General features: G+C 41.9%; 9 protein-coding genes across 9 annotated transcripts; 2 read left to right on the top strand and 7 right to left on the bottom strand.

Moving 5' to 3' along the window:
• Positions 1 to 141: 141 nt before the first annotated feature.
• TDEL0F03190 (zinc-dependent alcohol dehydrogenase) lies at positions 142 to 1197 on the bottom strand (the record flags this gene model as incomplete). The annotated part of the gene is made up of 1 exon (XM_003682293.1): positions 142 to 1197. One exon carries the CDS (start codon positions 1195 to 1197, stop codon positions 142 to 144), a length of 1056 nt encoding a protein of 351 aa, XP_003682341.1.
• Positions 1198 to 2161: 964 nt separating this feature from the next.
• PIS1 (CDP-diacylglycerol--inositol 3-phosphatidyltransferase) lies at positions 2162 to 2809 on the bottom strand (the record flags this gene model as incomplete). The annotated part of the gene is made up of 1 exon (XM_003682292.1): positions 2162 to 2809. One exon carries the CDS (start codon positions 2807 to 2809, stop codon positions 2162 to 2164), a length of 648 nt encoding a protein of 215 aa, XP_003682340.1.
• A 103-nt stretch (positions 2810 to 2912) lies between these two features.
• TPC1 (thiamine transporter TPC1) lies at positions 2913 to 3815 on the bottom strand (the record flags this gene model as incomplete). The annotated part of the gene is made up of 1 exon (XM_003682291.1): positions 2913 to 3815. One exon carries the CDS (start codon positions 3813 to 3815, stop codon positions 2913 to 2915), a length of 903 nt encoding a protein of 300 aa, XP_003682339.1.
• A 107-nt stretch (positions 3816 to 3922) lies between these two features.
• Positions 3923 to 4621, top strand: RRP46 (exosome non-catalytic core subunit RRP46; the record flags this gene model as incomplete). Its single annotated transcript, XM_003682290.1, has 1 exon — positions 3923 to 4621. The coding sequence occupies one exon, from the start codon at positions 3923 to 3925 to the stop codon at positions 4619 to 4621; it is 699 nt and encodes a 232-aa protein (XP_003682338.1).
• Positions 4622 to 4651: 30 nt separating this feature from the next.
• Positions 4652 to 7990, bottom strand: VAS1 (valine--tRNA ligase; the record flags this gene model as incomplete). The annotated part of the gene is made up of 1 exon (XM_003682289.1): positions 4652 to 7990. The coding sequence occupies one exon, from the start codon at positions 7988 to 7990 to the stop codon at positions 4652 to 4654; it is 3339 nt and encodes a 1112-aa protein (XP_003682337.1).
• Positions 7991 to 8437: 447 nt separating this feature from the next.
• On the top strand, positions 8438 to 11005 carry MRD1 (RNA-binding ribosome biosynthesis protein MRD1; the record flags this gene model as incomplete). The annotated part of the gene is made up of 1 exon (XM_003682288.1): positions 8438 to 11005. The coding sequence occupies one exon, from the start codon at positions 8438 to 8440 to the stop codon at positions 11003 to 11005; it is 2568 nt and encodes an 855-aa protein (XP_003682336.1).
• Positions 11006 to 11058: 53 nt separating this feature from the next.
• DRN1 (Drn1p) lies at positions 11059 to 12624 on the bottom strand (the record flags this gene model as incomplete). The annotated part of the gene is made up of 2 exons (XM_003682287.1): positions 11059 to 12532; positions 12608 to 12624. The coding sequence occupies 2 exons, from the start codon at positions 12622 to 12624 to the stop codon at positions 11059 to 11061; spliced, it is 1491 nt and encodes a 496-aa protein (XP_003682335.1).
• A 229-nt stretch (positions 12625 to 12853) lies between these two features.
• Positions 12854 to 14575, bottom strand: TDEL0F03120 (serine/threonine-protein kinase DBF2; the record flags this gene model as incomplete). Its single annotated transcript, XM_003682286.1, has 1 exon — positions 12854 to 14575. The coding sequence occupies one exon, from the start codon at positions 14573 to 14575 to the stop codon at positions 12854 to 12856; it is 1722 nt and encodes a 573-aa protein (XP_003682334.1).
• A 233-nt stretch (positions 14576 to 14808) lies between these two features.
• On the bottom strand, positions 14809 to 16113 carry PRP31 (U4/U6-U5 snRNP complex subunit PRP31; the record flags this gene model as incomplete). The annotated part of the gene is made up of 1 exon (XM_003682285.1): positions 14809 to 16113. One exon carries the CDS (start codon positions 16111 to 16113, stop codon positions 14809 to 14811), a length of 1305 nt encoding a protein of 434 aa, XP_003682333.1.
• Between the last annotated feature and the right edge of the window lie 45 nt (positions 16114 to 16158).

Genomic DNA, 16158 nt, shown 5'->3' with positions numbered 1-16158 from the left:
CACATGTATATATACCATGTTCGAAGCAGCAATCACCAGATTGCCCAACAGAGACTCTATTAGAGAGTAGACCACGTGACTATTTCGAAAGTAATAAGCTCATAAATCATATATAATGGTTATATCTCGATTCTAGTTCGATTATTTGGAGGTGTCAACGACGTATCTACCCACGATTTGGCCCTTCTCCATCTTTTCGTAAATTTCTGGCAAAGTGGAGAGTCCAACAATCTTAATTGGTGATTTGACAAGGCCTCTTGCAAAGAAATCTAGAGCTTCACGAGTATCAGCTCTGTTACCAACGTATGATCCGACGATTGCGACGGATTTGACCACTTGGTTGAACACTTCGGATTTACAGTACGCGTTGGCTGGTAGACCGACTAGCACAACTGTACCGTTGGCTCTTGCGTAGCGAGTTGAAGCAGAGATTGCGCCTTCCGAGACAGAAACGTTAATGACACCGTGAGCACCACCATCAGTAGCCTTGATGACTTCTGCAATGACATCCTTGGATTTGGTAAAATCGATGAAATATTCACCACCCAATTGTTTGAACAATTTAGCCTTTTCATCACCACCATCGATACCCAAGACTCTGTAACCCATCGCCTTGGCGTATTGAACAGCTAGGGAACCTAAACCACCGGAAGCACCAGAGATGGCAACCCATTCACCAGCACGTAGATTAGCAGACTTCAAAGCCTTGTAGACAGTGATACCAGCACATAGGATAGGAGCAACTTCGGCTAAGTCAGTTCCCTTTGGAACACGAGCGGCTTGAACTGCATCTGCAGTAGCATACTGCTGGAATGAACCATCATGAGTGTACCCAGACAAATCGGCCTGTGGACAGTTGGATTCATTAGCTTTTTCACAGTATTCACAAGACATACAAGACCCATTCAACCACTTAATACCGGCCAAATCACCAATTTCCCAGCCCTNNNAAACCATCGACCCCTTCGCAACAACGATACCTGCACCTTCATGACCACCGACTAAAGGCAACTTAGTTGGCAATGGCCAGTCACCTTTCCAGGCGTGCAAATCGGTGTGGCAGACACCCGAGTACTTGACATTGATCAAAAGTTCATTTGGTTGAGGTTCGGGAACAGGGATATCCTTGTATTGCAATTCACCACCATTGGTGTCGAAAACAACAGCTTTTTGGGTTTTTGGAATTTGAGTTGTCATATTTAATAATTTTTCACTTTTTAATTTTATTTAGTCGATGTTCTATTAAACCTAAATCAACCGTTACAACACCGTTGGAATCCCATTTAAATATGTAAAAAATCGAGCTCGGCTCGACCAACACTTCACTAAATCCCCACCTTTTACAGCGTCATGCCTCTATGCCCCCCAACAACTTATGATTTACTGTCACTTTAGCTTATTATCTGTAGTCTGTGGGGGCTGCGGGCGAAATTGAAAATAATCGGAAAACCGCGAGACGTCTAAATAGTGTAACCACCTACAGCAGTAAGCTATCTGCCAGATTAAGCTTTTGAGTAGTTGCCAGTCTCGAAGTAGTATGTAAAATTAGTACAAGAAAGCGCTATGTTTTACAGCACTCAGTCTTATTTTATCTAGACATTGATTCCATATCTTAATAAAATAGCTATATACAATTATGATACTACACTATCTAGCATCTGCTAGAAATCAAAGGGTGGAGGGTTTCATCTGCTAAATAACAATATAGACAATTAGCCGGCATATGAAATCCGACCCTGACCAATTTTACTCAAAGCCAAAGCTCCAAGAGGCTAGTAAGTTGCTCGAGAAATCATCTTGAAGCTACAAGAATATTTCTTCCTTCGACAATCGAAGGCTTTGAGGTCGACGAGAATTTTACTGCCAAGACCTTTTTTTTATAGATTTAAGATCTAACTTATTATATAGCCAAGTATTCAAGTACTTTTGCGAGTATTTTGGTATTAATTAACTTAATAAAAATATATAATCAATTATGGTACAAAGATGATTATATTCAACGAATGCTAAAGATATTGCAGTATTATACTTTATCTTTGAAGAAATGGAAAGGGCAGGTCATCCATTTCTTCTATTACGAGTGAACGAAATGGTCCCAGCCCTTTCGTGCGCGAGTCACAAATAATCGTCTATGCTGCATATATATATATATATTCTAGATTTATTTACTCTTGTGCCGTTCATTGGCCTCCTGTGCATCCCTTGTCGCTAAGATCATAGCAGCCCGCTTCAATTGTACGACGTTTGTAAGCTGCTTGAAAGCGTATCCCGGCAGACATACCAGTACGATAATCAATCCCAACTTGTGGAAACGGGCAAACGCCTGTAGATACAATCCGATGTAGAAAACTTCGTTAAACGCACATATGGTGAACAAGACATCACGCCTTGTATAATACCAATGCAAAAGTTTTGAAGACTCGCGCCCTACTTGCTTGTGAGAACTATTCCCACCACTGGCACTAGCATACATATGCATATAGTGGCTCGCTAGATCCAGAGAGATTAAAATTTGGAATAAAATACACCATTGGGGATAAACCACTGCTAAAAAACATGTAAGACTTGCAGTGGTACACCTATCTGTGACCATATCTAGCACAGCTCCCAACCCACTCACTTGGCCGTATTTCCTAGCCATGGTACCATCCAAAGCATCTAAAAGACACGACACTCCGTAAAACAAGGTCGTTACCACGGGATGATCTCTCATAGTGAATAATGACACCACCAAAGTTACAACACGCATATAACCGATCTGGTTAGGGATATACCATAACACCGTACTGGCGGTCACTGGCCCACTCATCTGTTCAGCTTTGACCTTGACCTTTGGATCTATCGACATCTAAAAGAGTGAAATATCAGTGGAACTTTGACCAATTTTTGCCTTAAACTGACAAAGAGCAGCGTTACCCGCCCAAGAGAGCCATTGACCGTTCAAAGCTCCAGAGACTTATGGCGGTGCTGGGGACGCTCTTACATAATGCCATTGTGACGCCTCGATAAAGGGCGGTTATACCTTCCTGGCGTATAATTTGTAGCCCGATCTGAGCCACACTGCGGCGGTGGTAAGACTTGTAAAGGTTTCCGAAACTTTTATGGTCGCTAGAATTGCTTAGGACAAGCCTACGACGTATTGTGTCCAGTGGGAAAGTCGCTAGTTTAGAGATGAGTCCAGCTATTGGACTCGCAAACGTATCGAGAGTACGATGTAGTGCGTTTCTTTGTGGGCGCTCGCAGTATATGCGAATCGATTCGTAGGTGGAAAATAGGATGGACGTAGCGAGGGTTATGGTGACCATCGAAGACGTCAATCCCTTGAATAGTCCTCTAGGGCCATCTTCGCGGAACACACGAGTTATCGTATTTCGTAAAGTGGACAATTGTCGTGAACGGTCAGCAACAAACCTTGTCCGTAAAACGTCAAATGGATATGAAACAAAAGAGCTGGACATTCCTGCGAGAGCCCCCACCACAAAACTGTGCCATTGACTATTCCATGCTAGTGGTGATAACAACTGGTTATAAAAGGTATAAGTACCAAACTGCACTCCGCCATATACAACATACATCAATGATCCGGGGACATTGCCCTTCCATAAGCCACGTATGCCCTCTTTGTGCAACATCTCTTTCACCACATTCAAAGCTTTCCCTGAGCTGGCGTTTCCTGGGGTAATCTGTAATCGAATCTTAATCGTATCCATGGGGGCTGTACCAAACCGCGCTAGGAGACCAGACACAGAACCGGCTATCAAACTTCTAGTAACATTGGATTCCTCACCTTGACGTAAATGGTCCCGTCGGTACATCGGTTCATCCTATCTATATCTTGCAATTTCGAAGAGTGTTTATAATTAACTGTTCTTGAAAAATTTCAACGACTCATCGAGCTTTAACAGTAGTGAAATTGAACAAGATGACAACTATAAAAGTATCTACTGGAGTTCTTACTAACGTCGATGGATCCTCGCAGTTTGAGTGTCGTGATACCAAGGTCCTCTGCGCCGTAACAGGACCAGTTGAGCCCAAAGCTAGGCAAGAACTGCCCACTAGGTTGGCACTTGAAGTGGTTGTTAGACCCGCCAAGGGAGTGCCTAATACTAGGGAAAAGCTGATGGAAGATCGTCTGAGAGCAGTGCTGACACCATTGATCGTTTGCAGCAAGTACCCGCGCCAATTGTGCCAAATAACATGTCAAATCCTTGAAGCTGGGGAAGATGAAGGCGAGTTTTCACAAAAGGAGTTGAGTTGTTGTATCAATGCGGCCTTCTTGGCACTCATTGATGCCCAGCTTGCTTTACATAGTTTTTCTTCAAGCGTATCGCTGGCTGTGTTGAAGGAATCAGGCGAATTAGTGCTGAATCCTACTGGCGATCTGTTAAAAGTGTCGCTATCAGCACACACACTTGCTTTAGAGCTCACAGATGGTAGTAAGAAAGTGGCGAATGTTTTGCTGCTCGATAGTAATGGAGACTTCACCGATGCACAACTTTTGAAGGTCTTACAAGTTGGTGAACAAGGCTGTCTAGAACAAGCACAATTCATGAGAAACTTCCTGGCTGCAAAGATAACAGATGAAATAGTACGAACAAAGGTAAATGATAATGGTAATTGATTCTATACAGAGCTATTAAACAGACTTCATTTATAATTTCAAACGTTTCAAATTTTCAATAGTAGCTTCAAGACCTTCGATCTCGGCAACGGTGTTGTCCAGTCTGCTCTTGTTAGCCTCCTTGGCCTGCTCATTGGCCTTGGATTCGTAATCCTTACTGCTGATGGTGCTCTCCAGACCTTGCTTCGTCTTGGTGGCCTTCTCCAATTTTTTCTCGACCTTGGTAATCTCAGCGTCAATATCAACGTGTCCCTTGACTAACACATGAACGTTGACTTCAGGGTTCACAGCCTTAAGAACACAGCCTTCTGGAATTTCAGACACCTGGTGCACAACGTTGACATTGTCGATAGCCTTGATCATCGAAACAATCGAATCCTTTTGGGATTCGGCGGTTCCGAATGATTCTTCGTGGTTGGTCTCAACAAACACTTGACCGCTCTTTAAGATGTTGTACTCGGCTAGTAACGAACGGGCCTCCTTGGTAATATCCAAGACTAGATCGTAAGCGGTAGCAGCCTTTTCGTTATCGTAGGCTTCATTGTAAATTGGGTAAGATGCCTTGACGATAGTTGGAGCAGTCTCGCTGGAACGTTTTGGCAAACGTTGCCACATTTCTTCAGAGACAAATGGCATAAATGGGTGAATCAATCTTAGAGCGTTGTCCAACAACAAATACAAAGTGTCTTTGGCAGACTTCTTTTCAACGTCCGTACCTTCTTGGATCAGATACTTGGAGTTCTCAATGTAAATATCACAAACCAAATACCAGAACTCATAAATAGCACTAGTCGAGTTCAAGAAATCACGCTTCTCTAGGGCACCATTCACAGTCTTGGCGCTAGTGGTCAATTTGTGCAAAATCCACTTCTCGACCAAAGACTCGTTACCAGATAACCCTTCCTTAGCTGGCGGTTGGTAACCGTCGCCGAGTTTCATCATGACAAACTTGGTCGCCTGGTAGATCTTGTTACAGAACTTTCTGTAACCTTCAACACGCAGGATATCCAAGTTAATGTCACGACCACCGGTTGTGTAGGCACATAGAGCAAATCTCATAGCATCAGTACCACACTGAGGAATACCGTTAGGATAGGACTCTTTTTGACCTGCCTTGGCCTTTTCAATTTCCCTTGGATCCAAGTTACCCAACAGCAATTTAGCGTGCAGGTCATCCAACTTAATACCTCTGATAACGTCTAATGGATCCACAACGTTACCCAAGGATTTAGACATCTTACGACCTTGAGCATCACGTACCAAAGAGTGACAGAAAACCTCCTTGAATGGGATTGAGCCAGTTAACTTCAAGCCCAATAAAATCATTCTGCTAACCCAGAAAAATAGAATATCCCAACCGGTCTCCAACATGGAGAATGGGTAAAAGTTTTCCAAGTCCTTGGTCTTTTCAGGCCAGCCTAGAGTAGAGAAAGGCCATAAACCAGATGAGAACCAGGTATCCAAGACATCTTCATCTTGTTCAAGAGTAAACTTCTGGTTAGGAAATTTGGCATTAGCTTTTTCCTGAGCTTCTTCCAAGTTTCTACCGGCAACCCAGAACTTATCATCATTCTTGTCGTCTTCTTGACCTTCAATATGAACAAAGTACACTGGACAACGATGACCCCACCACAATTGTCTGGAAATACACCAATCCTGGATGTTTTCCAGCCAGTGGAAGTACTCTGCCTCAGATGATTTTGGAGTAATTGTGATGTCACCATTTCTAACAGCCTTGATGGCTTCCTTTGCCATGTCGCCTTGAGAGACCCACCATTGAGGTTTCAATAAAGGTTCGATAATATCACCAGATCTTGAACAAGTTGGAATAGTCATTTCGTTGTCTTCCTGACCGATGTACAAATCCTTGGCCTTCAATTCTTCAATGACTCTTTTTCTAGCATCGAATCTCTTCATACCTTGCCATTCGGGACCACAATTTTCATTTAGAAGACCATCATCAGTCAAAATGTTGATGAACTCCAAGTTGTGACGTTTACCAGTGTTGTAATCGTTTTGATCATGAGCAGGAGTAATCTTGACAGCACCAGTACCAAATTCCATGTCGACGGCTTCGGAGTCGCACACGATAGGAACTTTTCTTGGTAGGAATGGATGCTGAGCGAACTTGCCGTGCAAATGCTTGTAACGAGGATCTTCTGGGTGCACTGCAATCGCAGTGTCACCAAAGATGGTTTCTGGTCTAGTGGTAGCAATGATCAATTTCTCACCAGTCTCTGAATCGGCGACTGGGTAGGCCAAAGAGGTCAAGACACCAAATTCGACTTTCTCGTCATAGTTTGGAACACTCAATAAAGTTCTGCCCTTGACATCCTTGTTGTCAACTTCCAAATTAGAGATAGCAGTATTCAGCTTGACAGACCAGTTCACCAATCTTTGGGCACGGTAAATGGTACCATCATCATGCAATCTGACAAATGCTTTGACAACAGCCTTAGACAATTGAGGGTCCAGGGTGAAAGCTTCACGGGTCCAGTCGTAAGAAGCACCCAAGTTTTGAATTTGGCCCTTAATCCTGTTATGGTACTCAGTTTTCCAGTCCCACACCTTATTGACAAACGCTTCTCTACCATAATCATGTCTGGTTTTCTTCTCCTTGGCCCAAATTTGCTTCTCGACCACAGATTGAGTAGCAATACCTGCATGATCGAATCCAGGCAAGAATAAAACAGTCTTACCTTTCATTCTGTTGTATCTAATCAAAGAGTCCTGAATGGATATAGTCAAAGCATGTCCGATATGTAAGGCACCAGTAACATTTGGTGGTGGTGCAGGAATACAGAATAGACCTTCTGGCTTAATCTTGCCATCCTGGGTGAACTCTGGCTCGAAAAATCCAGATTTAACCCACCAATCATACCACGAACTTTCGACATTGGCAGGATTGTAAGCTTTCAAAGCAGGATCATCCAATGAAACTAAAACTTTCTTCTCCCCTGGAACAGTCTTGTCCACAAACTCTGGAATTGGTTCAGCTTCCTTCTTCTTGCTCTTCTTCTTCTCTTTCTTCTCAGAAGCACCGGAGTCACTGCTAGCTGCTTCTTTCTTCTTGGCCTGCTTAGCGGCAAATTTTAACAGCTTCTCAGCCTTCTTCTTCTCCTTCTCGATCTCCTTTGGAGTCTTTTCAGTCCCATCTTCCTTCAACGGATTGATGATGACTTCACCAGTCTTTGGGTCAACTGGAGGTAAATTATCAAGGTCACTCATAGTGAAATGTCTATATTGCTGAACAGGCAGTACTCCAAAACCCGGTATCTGTCTCTGGGGAATAAATTTCCAACTTTTCCTGAGTGGTAACGACAATGACGCTACAGTTAGAGGTGATCGCAGGTACAGCAACCTATGCATCTAGCATTCAAGAAAAAACTATATACACGAACGAGAATAATCAAACTAACAGAACAATGAGTAACAAGATAGGCTATCGAGAAAGATTGACGCATCGATGCCTTCGAGCCACTTTTTTCACTACGGGAAACTGAAAAAATTTTCATGAACTTTCAGAAGAAATATAGAAGGAATAGAGCATTATTCGATCAATAAACCTTGAGCGTAGTAAGAAAAACCAATTGAGGTCAAATAAACCTTGGGAATGGATCTCTTGAGCTCTGCCTAATTATTCGTGCTTATTTTGTAAATCTTGTAGTTTATATATATATTTTTTCTTTTTCTATGGCCCTTCTTGCCTGGAAAATTAATATACAATATTGAAAAATTTCGAGCTCATCTCATCTCATCTCACCTCATCGGTAGGATTAGAAGAAAGGATCTGAATTAGGTTCATAGTGGTTGAATATGTCACGTATTATAGTCAAAGGGCTTCCTGTTTATTTGGATGATGCCAAATTGAGGGAACACTTTGTTAAGAGGTTGATTAATAAAAATGGTAATAGCAGAACCGCTGGGGAGCTGATCACAGATGTAAAGATTCTTAAAGATAGAGATGGCCAAAGTAGGAGGTTCGCTTTTATTGGATATCGTTCAGAAGAAGATGCGTTTGATGCGGTAAACTACTTTGATGGGTCTTTTATTAATACATCAAAGATCGAAGTAGCGATGGCTAAGAGTTTTGCTGATCCAAGAGTACCCAAATCGATGAGGGAGCAGAGAAGAGAAGCCTTGAAGAGATTGAGGGAGAAGGAGGAAAGATTGTTGGAAGATAAGCAGACTAAAAAGTTAAAGACGGTGCACGACAAGAAGAAGGGACATTCGATAGATGCCGAGGTCGAGAAGGATCAAAAATTAAAGGAGTTTATCGAGACGATGAAACCTACCTCACAAGTAGCCTCGTGGGAGACTCCTGGATTAGCAGGTCAAAATACTGAGCAAGAAAGTGGTGCGCCAGGAAACTCTCTACTAGCTCAAGCGTTGGCATTGAAAGAGGATGAAGAGAATAAAAGTGATGAAGAATACGTTGATTTCAAGAAAGATGATCAAAATGTGGAGGAACCTGAAGAACAAATGGTTGGATTAGGTGACTATGAGGCCGAACAACAGGACTCGGTGAATGATGAGAAAACAGATGAGCTGGCAAAAGATGAAACCGTTTCAGATCTTGATTGGTTCAAGCAACGGCGTGTTAGGATTAGAGATGGTGAACAGGAACCAGTTAAACAAGATGGCAAGAAGCCTGTTGAAGAGAACGAAGCTCAGGAAGAAGTTGTCCAAGCAGTTATTCAGGAGGAAAACAAGACAGATGAAGATAAAGCGATGGAGCAAATTTGTCGAACTGGGAGGCTTTTTCTGCGTAATATCCTTTACTCCTCTACAGAACAAGATTTTAGACAGCTTTTCAGCCCCTATGGTGAGTTGGAAGAAGTACACATCGCTCTCGATACAAGAACTGGTAAATCAAAAGGGTTTGCTTACGTTTTGTTCAAGAATTCAAAGGATGCGGCCGAAGCTTACATTGCCTTGGACAAGCAAATCTTTCAGGGTAGATTGCTACACATCTTACCTGCAGATGCGAAGAAAGATCATCGCTTGGACGAGTTCGATCTAAAGAACATGCCATTGAAGAAGCAAAAGGAATTGAAAAGAAAGGCAACAGCATCGAAGCAATCATTCGCTTGGAATTCCCTATACATGAATCAGGATGCTGTGTTAGGTAGTGTAGCGGCCAAATTAGGGATGCAAAAATCACAGCTCATTGATCCAGAAAACTCAAGCTCTGCGGTGAAGCAAGCCTTAGCAGAAGCACATGTTATTGGTGATGTTAGGAAATATTTTGAATCTAAAGGTGTTGATTTAACAAAATTTGGTCAACTGAAGAATGCTGATCAAAGAGATAACCGTGTTATTTTGGTGAAGAATTTTCCTTTTGGTACTACTATTGAAGAGCTCGGTGATTTATTTTTGCCATTTGGTAAATTGGAGAGATTTTTGATGCCGCCAGCCGGAACTATAGCTATTATCCAATACCGGGACGTCACATCAGCAAGAGCAGCGTTCACTAAGCTAGCATACAAAAGATTTAAAGATGGGATTATCTACTTGGAAATGGGTCCTAAAGATTGCTTTACTAGGAGTGCTGAAAGCGATGAAACTTTGGATTCGCAAAGCGGTGAAGAACCGAAGGACGTCAAAGAGATCGAGCCATCATCTCATGATCTCATGGAAGCGAAAGACCTATCAAAGACCGATGAGGATACTCTAGACGATTCAATTGATGGTCCTACAGTGTCGATATTCATCAAGAATCTAAATTTCTCGACAAATTCACAGCAATTGACTGAAGTCTTTAGGCCATTCACTGGATTTGTCGTGGCCCAAGTCAAGACCAAACCAGACCCCAAGAACAAGGATAAGACACTGTCTATGGGGTTTGGATTTGCGGAATTCAGAACCAAAGAACAAGCATTAGCTGTGATCTCAGCCGTCGATGGGACAGTTCTTAACGGACACAGACTACAATTGAAAATATCTCATAGAGCTGGAGCTAGCAGTAACACTAGCAAGAGCAGTAGCAAGAAGAGTGGTAAGATTATCGTCAAGAATTTACCTTTCGAAGCTACTAGGAAAGATATCTTTGAATTATTCAGTTCATTTGGTCATCTGAAATCTGTAAGAGTACCCAAGAAATTCGATAAATCAGCCAGAGGTTTTGCTTTTGTTGAATTTCTGTTGCCTAAAGAAGCAGAAAATGCAATGGATCAACTACAAGGTGTCCATTTACTCGGTCGTAGACTGGTTATGCAATATGCTGAGCAAGAGAGTGAAGATGCTGAGGATGAAATTGCCAGAATGACGAAGAAGGTCAAAAAGCAGGCTGCGATTAGAGAAATTGCTGCGATCAAGAATCGTGGTGGAAGAAGAAAACTTGATCTGCAAGATGATGGAGATGACGGGATGAACGGTGTATAAAGAGTTCTTTAATTAGCATTATATTACAAATTCGATTCGTTTGCATGTGTTATCTACTCTGCTTTGTTTGCAATATCGAAGTCACTGTAGCCCTTTTGAAACTTTCTAACCTCTTCCTCTTCTTGCTCTTTGGATTGCTTGCAAGCGGAAGAGGACCAATTGACTCTCTTTGGAAGTCGAAGTAGAAACGCTACCACTCTTCTTCCGAACTGTAGATCGACTCGATCCTCCGGCTGAATCGTAGAGATATAAATGGTAGGAACACTTCCTGAAGTTTCATACACCGTGAATTTAAGATAATTCTGCTTTTGGTCATTAACAATATCTAGGTATTCTGAGTCGTCTTGCGAATTGAACGTCTTGAAATCTAGCTTTGCATTGCTTTTATATCTTTCATTGTTCAAATGCACTTGTCTCTGGAGGGCATCATGAAATTTCATAATCAGGTACTTTGGGACAGGGATCAACTGCTTGTGAAAGTGAATAGATCTATCAGAGTGAATTTCAAACACGGCAGATGACATATCAAATTTTTTGTAATTCATGTTGACAATGCTTTTCTCGTAAGAGTTCAATTCCTTTACAGATTCGCTCTTGAGGAACTTTTCCTGACCCATATTCAACTTAGGTATATGCTCAATTGGTATGAGTAAGCAATGGCCAGAGAAATCCATGTCACCTCGAGGTACACTCAATGGGCCCTTTGCTGTGGTCAAGTATGCATGGTCGCTGATTGACACAAACATATGGTCCTCCACATTGGGGTTAGTGAAACAAAAATGACAATCAGTCGGTAGTACGGTTTTGGGCTTTTTGGGGCCTGTTGTCGTACCATCTGTTTCGTGATCCGTCTCCAATAGACGTTTACGAGAGGGATTTATCAGATATGGATTTTCGATAAGATTACGTGGTAATTCTTCACTAGCGCTTTCATCCGTTCCGATGTTGAAAGCATAAGCCCACTTGCTTTTCGATTGATATGTGGGTAGATTAATAAACCTTGTAGCATATTTGCCATCGGGCCAGGCAAATGGTTCGAATTCTATAAAAGATTTTGCATCGCCCGTGGCAAAGTGATATCTTGGTTTAACTTTCTTGACAATTTCATCGATAACTCCATTTCCCAGGATATTTGGGTTCTTTTCTGCACAGCTAACACTCCAAGCTGTGGTGACTAAAATATCAATTCTTTGATGGGCTTCATTGAAAACACTCAAGATGGACTCTTTAGCGTCAACGAGTTCATTGTTATCAAGGATAATATATCCAACCTGTAGTTTATCTGTTAATTTTCTAATACCAAATAAGTTTTGCGAAGTCATATAATCTTTCTTAGTCCCTGCCTGTAATGCGCGAGTCGATGATAGCGAAACAATAGGCGGTGTGCCAGTCATACAAATATTCTCAAACTGTGGATCAAAGTCACCAAGTAGGAGTACATGATCAAAAGGACCTGCGTTGGTGTTCAACTTTCTGATTTTCTCGATCACAGCATTAAGATCATCTGAAGATAAATGGACGGTTAAACTATAGAAGCAGTACGATGTTAGTGATCCAACCAAAGTCTCGATAATATTTGAGGATACTCATATCACAACATACATCTTAGCCTTTGTCATGTTCGGTCGAATGTGCGATGATCTTGGCTTACTCTCGTCTGTAAGAACTAGTATTTTTCAAGACTTTATTTCAAATTTCGATGAGCTATATCATCGCTACCATGACAACAACGATCAGGATACGACGTAGAGTTGAAATTGACTTCAAAATATGTTTATTTGAATATGACTTTAACTAAATCTCCTAATTTACAAAAAAAGATTGAATGATGATGAAATGTGACTATGGTTAGTAAAATGTGGCAAAGGGATCAGAGCGTTCGGACCCGTTGAAGAGCACGCCGCTAGAACCCTGCTTGCCCTTTCTGTGCCTGAATGTGAATCCAACAAGTTTAGAATCAACTGAGGAGTCGTCAACCATAGCCGATAGTTTGTTTTGTCTCTTGAAAACATCAGCATATTTGGCCATATCGGCCTCACTTGAGAAGTCATCGAAATAGCCAGCATCTGTCTCGCTGTCTAGTTGAGGTGTGAATGGTGGACACATATCTCTTAAGCCTTCGAAGTTTATCTCCGCAAAATATGGCATTCTTCTCACATGCTCAAAAGATCTTAGTCTATTGATAGGATCCGCTATTAGTCTTGTTATCACATCCCATGTCCTATCAGAAAATGCAGGTCTACCGTTATCCAACCTTGGTCTCCTCAGAGTTTGTTTCCAGTGTCTTAGATTTTCATACGTCTCATTGGTGGAAGATCCACTAAATGGCGTGTAACCAACCAAACTTTCGAAAAGCATACAACCAAGCGACCAATAATCTACAGTAAAATCGTACTTCTTACCCTCAAGGACTTCGAGTGCCATATAGTCTGGTGAGCCGACCATAGAGTTCGCGTAATTAACTTCGGTCTCTCTCAGAGTATTATACATCCTTCTTCTATCTTCGATGGATTTCTCGGTGAAAGCAGGGAACTCCAAGTTTTTAACTTCTTCTAACCTCAATTTCATACTTTCAATTCTTTCATTTGAAACAGTACCTGCTGCTAAACCAAAGTCTGTCAACTTTATGTGTCCTTTCGCATCTATCAAGAAGTTTTCAGGTTTCAAATCTCTATGAGTGTAACCAAGTTCATGTAGAGCATTCACAGCACAGAACATCTCACTGATATAAAATCTGGCGTGTGCGCTCTTCAAGTATCTTGTGTTAATGAGCAATGTACGGAAATCACCTCCTGGAACGAATTCCATCGCTAAATATAGACTCTCCGAGTCCTGGAAAGCGTAGAGTAGTTTCACCAACCATTCGGATCTCGTCGTAGTCAAGATATCTCTCTCTGTCAACACATGGTTGGTCTCGTTGAGCTTGAACAGTAGCTTCTTATTCAAAATCTTCAATGCGCACACTTCTTTGGTATCCTTTTTTCTTGCCAAATAAACTTGCCCATACCCACCTTGACCAACCTGGGTGATCATTTCAAAGTCCTTATTCTTTGGCTTCAATCTTCTTTTTCTTAATATATCATGCTCCTTCTCCAAATATCCGACCCACTCAGAGTTTAACCGATCATCTGGTAAGCTTTTCAAGGTCTTCTGTTGATTCAGATATTCCAAGACTTTCCTTGTTCGTTGTCTCCTGCTAATCACATAGTCAAACATATCACAGTAATAGTCGAGGAAATACATCTGACAGACACTCACAACTCTCTGAGTCTTATGCAATTCTGCTTTGACATGGAAATCACGCGGTAGCTTCTTTGGAGAGTTTTTGATATCTATGTCATTCCTGGTGGGCTCATCAATGTCCATTCTCGAACTTTCGTCGCCAACATAGACAGTTGATTTTGTTGGAGAGGGAGTTCCCGCATATCCGTTCTCCTTATTACGAGATGGGGTCGCTGGTAAAGCAACGGATCTCAATGGATTCCTTGAATTGTTCGAACTAGCATCGAAACTGAAGCTGTTTATATCGCCTGCCAAAGCCTCAATTTCTTTCTCAGACCTCGAAAACATCCCCCGATTACACACAAGCAGTCTTTCTCAGTCTCCAGAGCAAGTCTAAATGACCTTTTTAACCTTGTTGAGCTGTTCGAGATCTTTTGATTTGGATCCTTTGAGATGTTCTTTGTGCGTCCTTTGTTTATCCTCATACCGAATTCGGAAAAACTGTCGCTAAGTAGCTAAAATATTACAATATTATTATAAAGTCATTCAATTCAAACAGTCAATTAACTGTTTTTGTTTATCTATGGCTTGTTTATTAGAGAGGCCAAATAGTCTTTGGTTTGATCGTTGGCTTCCCCAATTCTTTTCTTCATTGTCTTTGTCAATTTCGCAGAATTGTTTACACTTCTTTTGGTGACAGACCCTACACCTGTAGCATTTTGTAAAGAAGAGTTGACCATGCCGAGGCCGACTTCCTCCCCATATGCATCCATCATGGTTTGTTCTTGTTTGCCGAACTCTACACGGTTTTGTAATTGTCTGAGATGGGATAGTTGAAATTGTTGTTTATACTTACGGAACTTTCTACCGCTTCTCTTCTTCTTAGGTTCATCCTTGGGGACTGGAAGTGGTTTAACCTCGGCGTTACTTGCGGATTCCTGCTGTTTATGTACTTTTTCCATTATTTCACGCCTCCATTTATCACCCAATAAACTATCGGACTCTTGGCTTGAATTTATGCCTGCATCAACTCTAGCTGCTAGTGAGATCTTAGCGCATACCATTCTAAGCATCTGCTTATGATATTGGGGTGGCTGATCTTGTACAAGCTGGGATCGGTATATGTATCCTTCCTGTCGTACGCCGGTCAAAGAAGTATGCAGTTCATGTGTGAGATGTTTATTCTTTCCTATGGAAGCCAAGTTACAACTTGGAGCTTGACTCAGCTCGAGAATACCACCGAAGTGTGACAGTAGCAGTGAGGTGATCTCAGGACCTATTAATGCGCAGAGATTGGGTGCAATGTGCGATACTCGTTGCACAACGTATCCGTTTACTTTATCTCGGACCGACACGATCGCAAGCATATAAGATCGAGCTCTAAGTAAGACTGCTCTCTCGCCGTCTGTTATTTGTCGTTCTTGCCGTATCGAAGTCTTCATAGACATCATGAGCACCAGAATTTGTTCCTTCGACAACTTGGCATCCCTCTCAAACCTCTCCGATGAAGCTTGCTCATCTTCTTCAATGATACTTATGACTTCCACATATTTCACAGGGTCGGGCACAAGACTTTCGAGCTCCGCAAACCTCTGTCTATAAAGTATTTTGGTATAGTCATGCAACAACCGGATCTCGCCTTGCAGAATTGATGACAGAGCATTCAATTGATCCAACTTTTCGGTATCGCCAGAATTCAAACATGGCAATTTGCTTTCCAAGGTTTCCACATAGGCAAAGTGGCTCAACCCATCGAGTTGCGATACGTTGACAGCTCTGTGGTTTCCAACAAACCTCTCTAGGAACTCAGCATCATCCCCCGCCTCATCGACTGCTTCTTCCTCAACCAAGTCAAACTCCAGATCATGAGTAAAATCCTCGTCCATTGAGCGCGCCGATAACAGCTTAACTGGTCAATTTAGCTAGCTCAT

This window comes from Torulaspora delbrueckii, chromosome 6 (assembly GCF_000243375.1).
Source record: "Torulaspora delbrueckii CBS 1146 chromosome 6, complete genome".
Classification (NCBI taxonomy): domain Eukaryota; kingdom Fungi; phylum Ascomycota; class Saccharomycetes; order Saccharomycetales; family Saccharomycetaceae; genus Torulaspora; species Torulaspora delbrueckii.
This window is presented reverse-complemented; position numbering and strand designations above follow the sequence as displayed.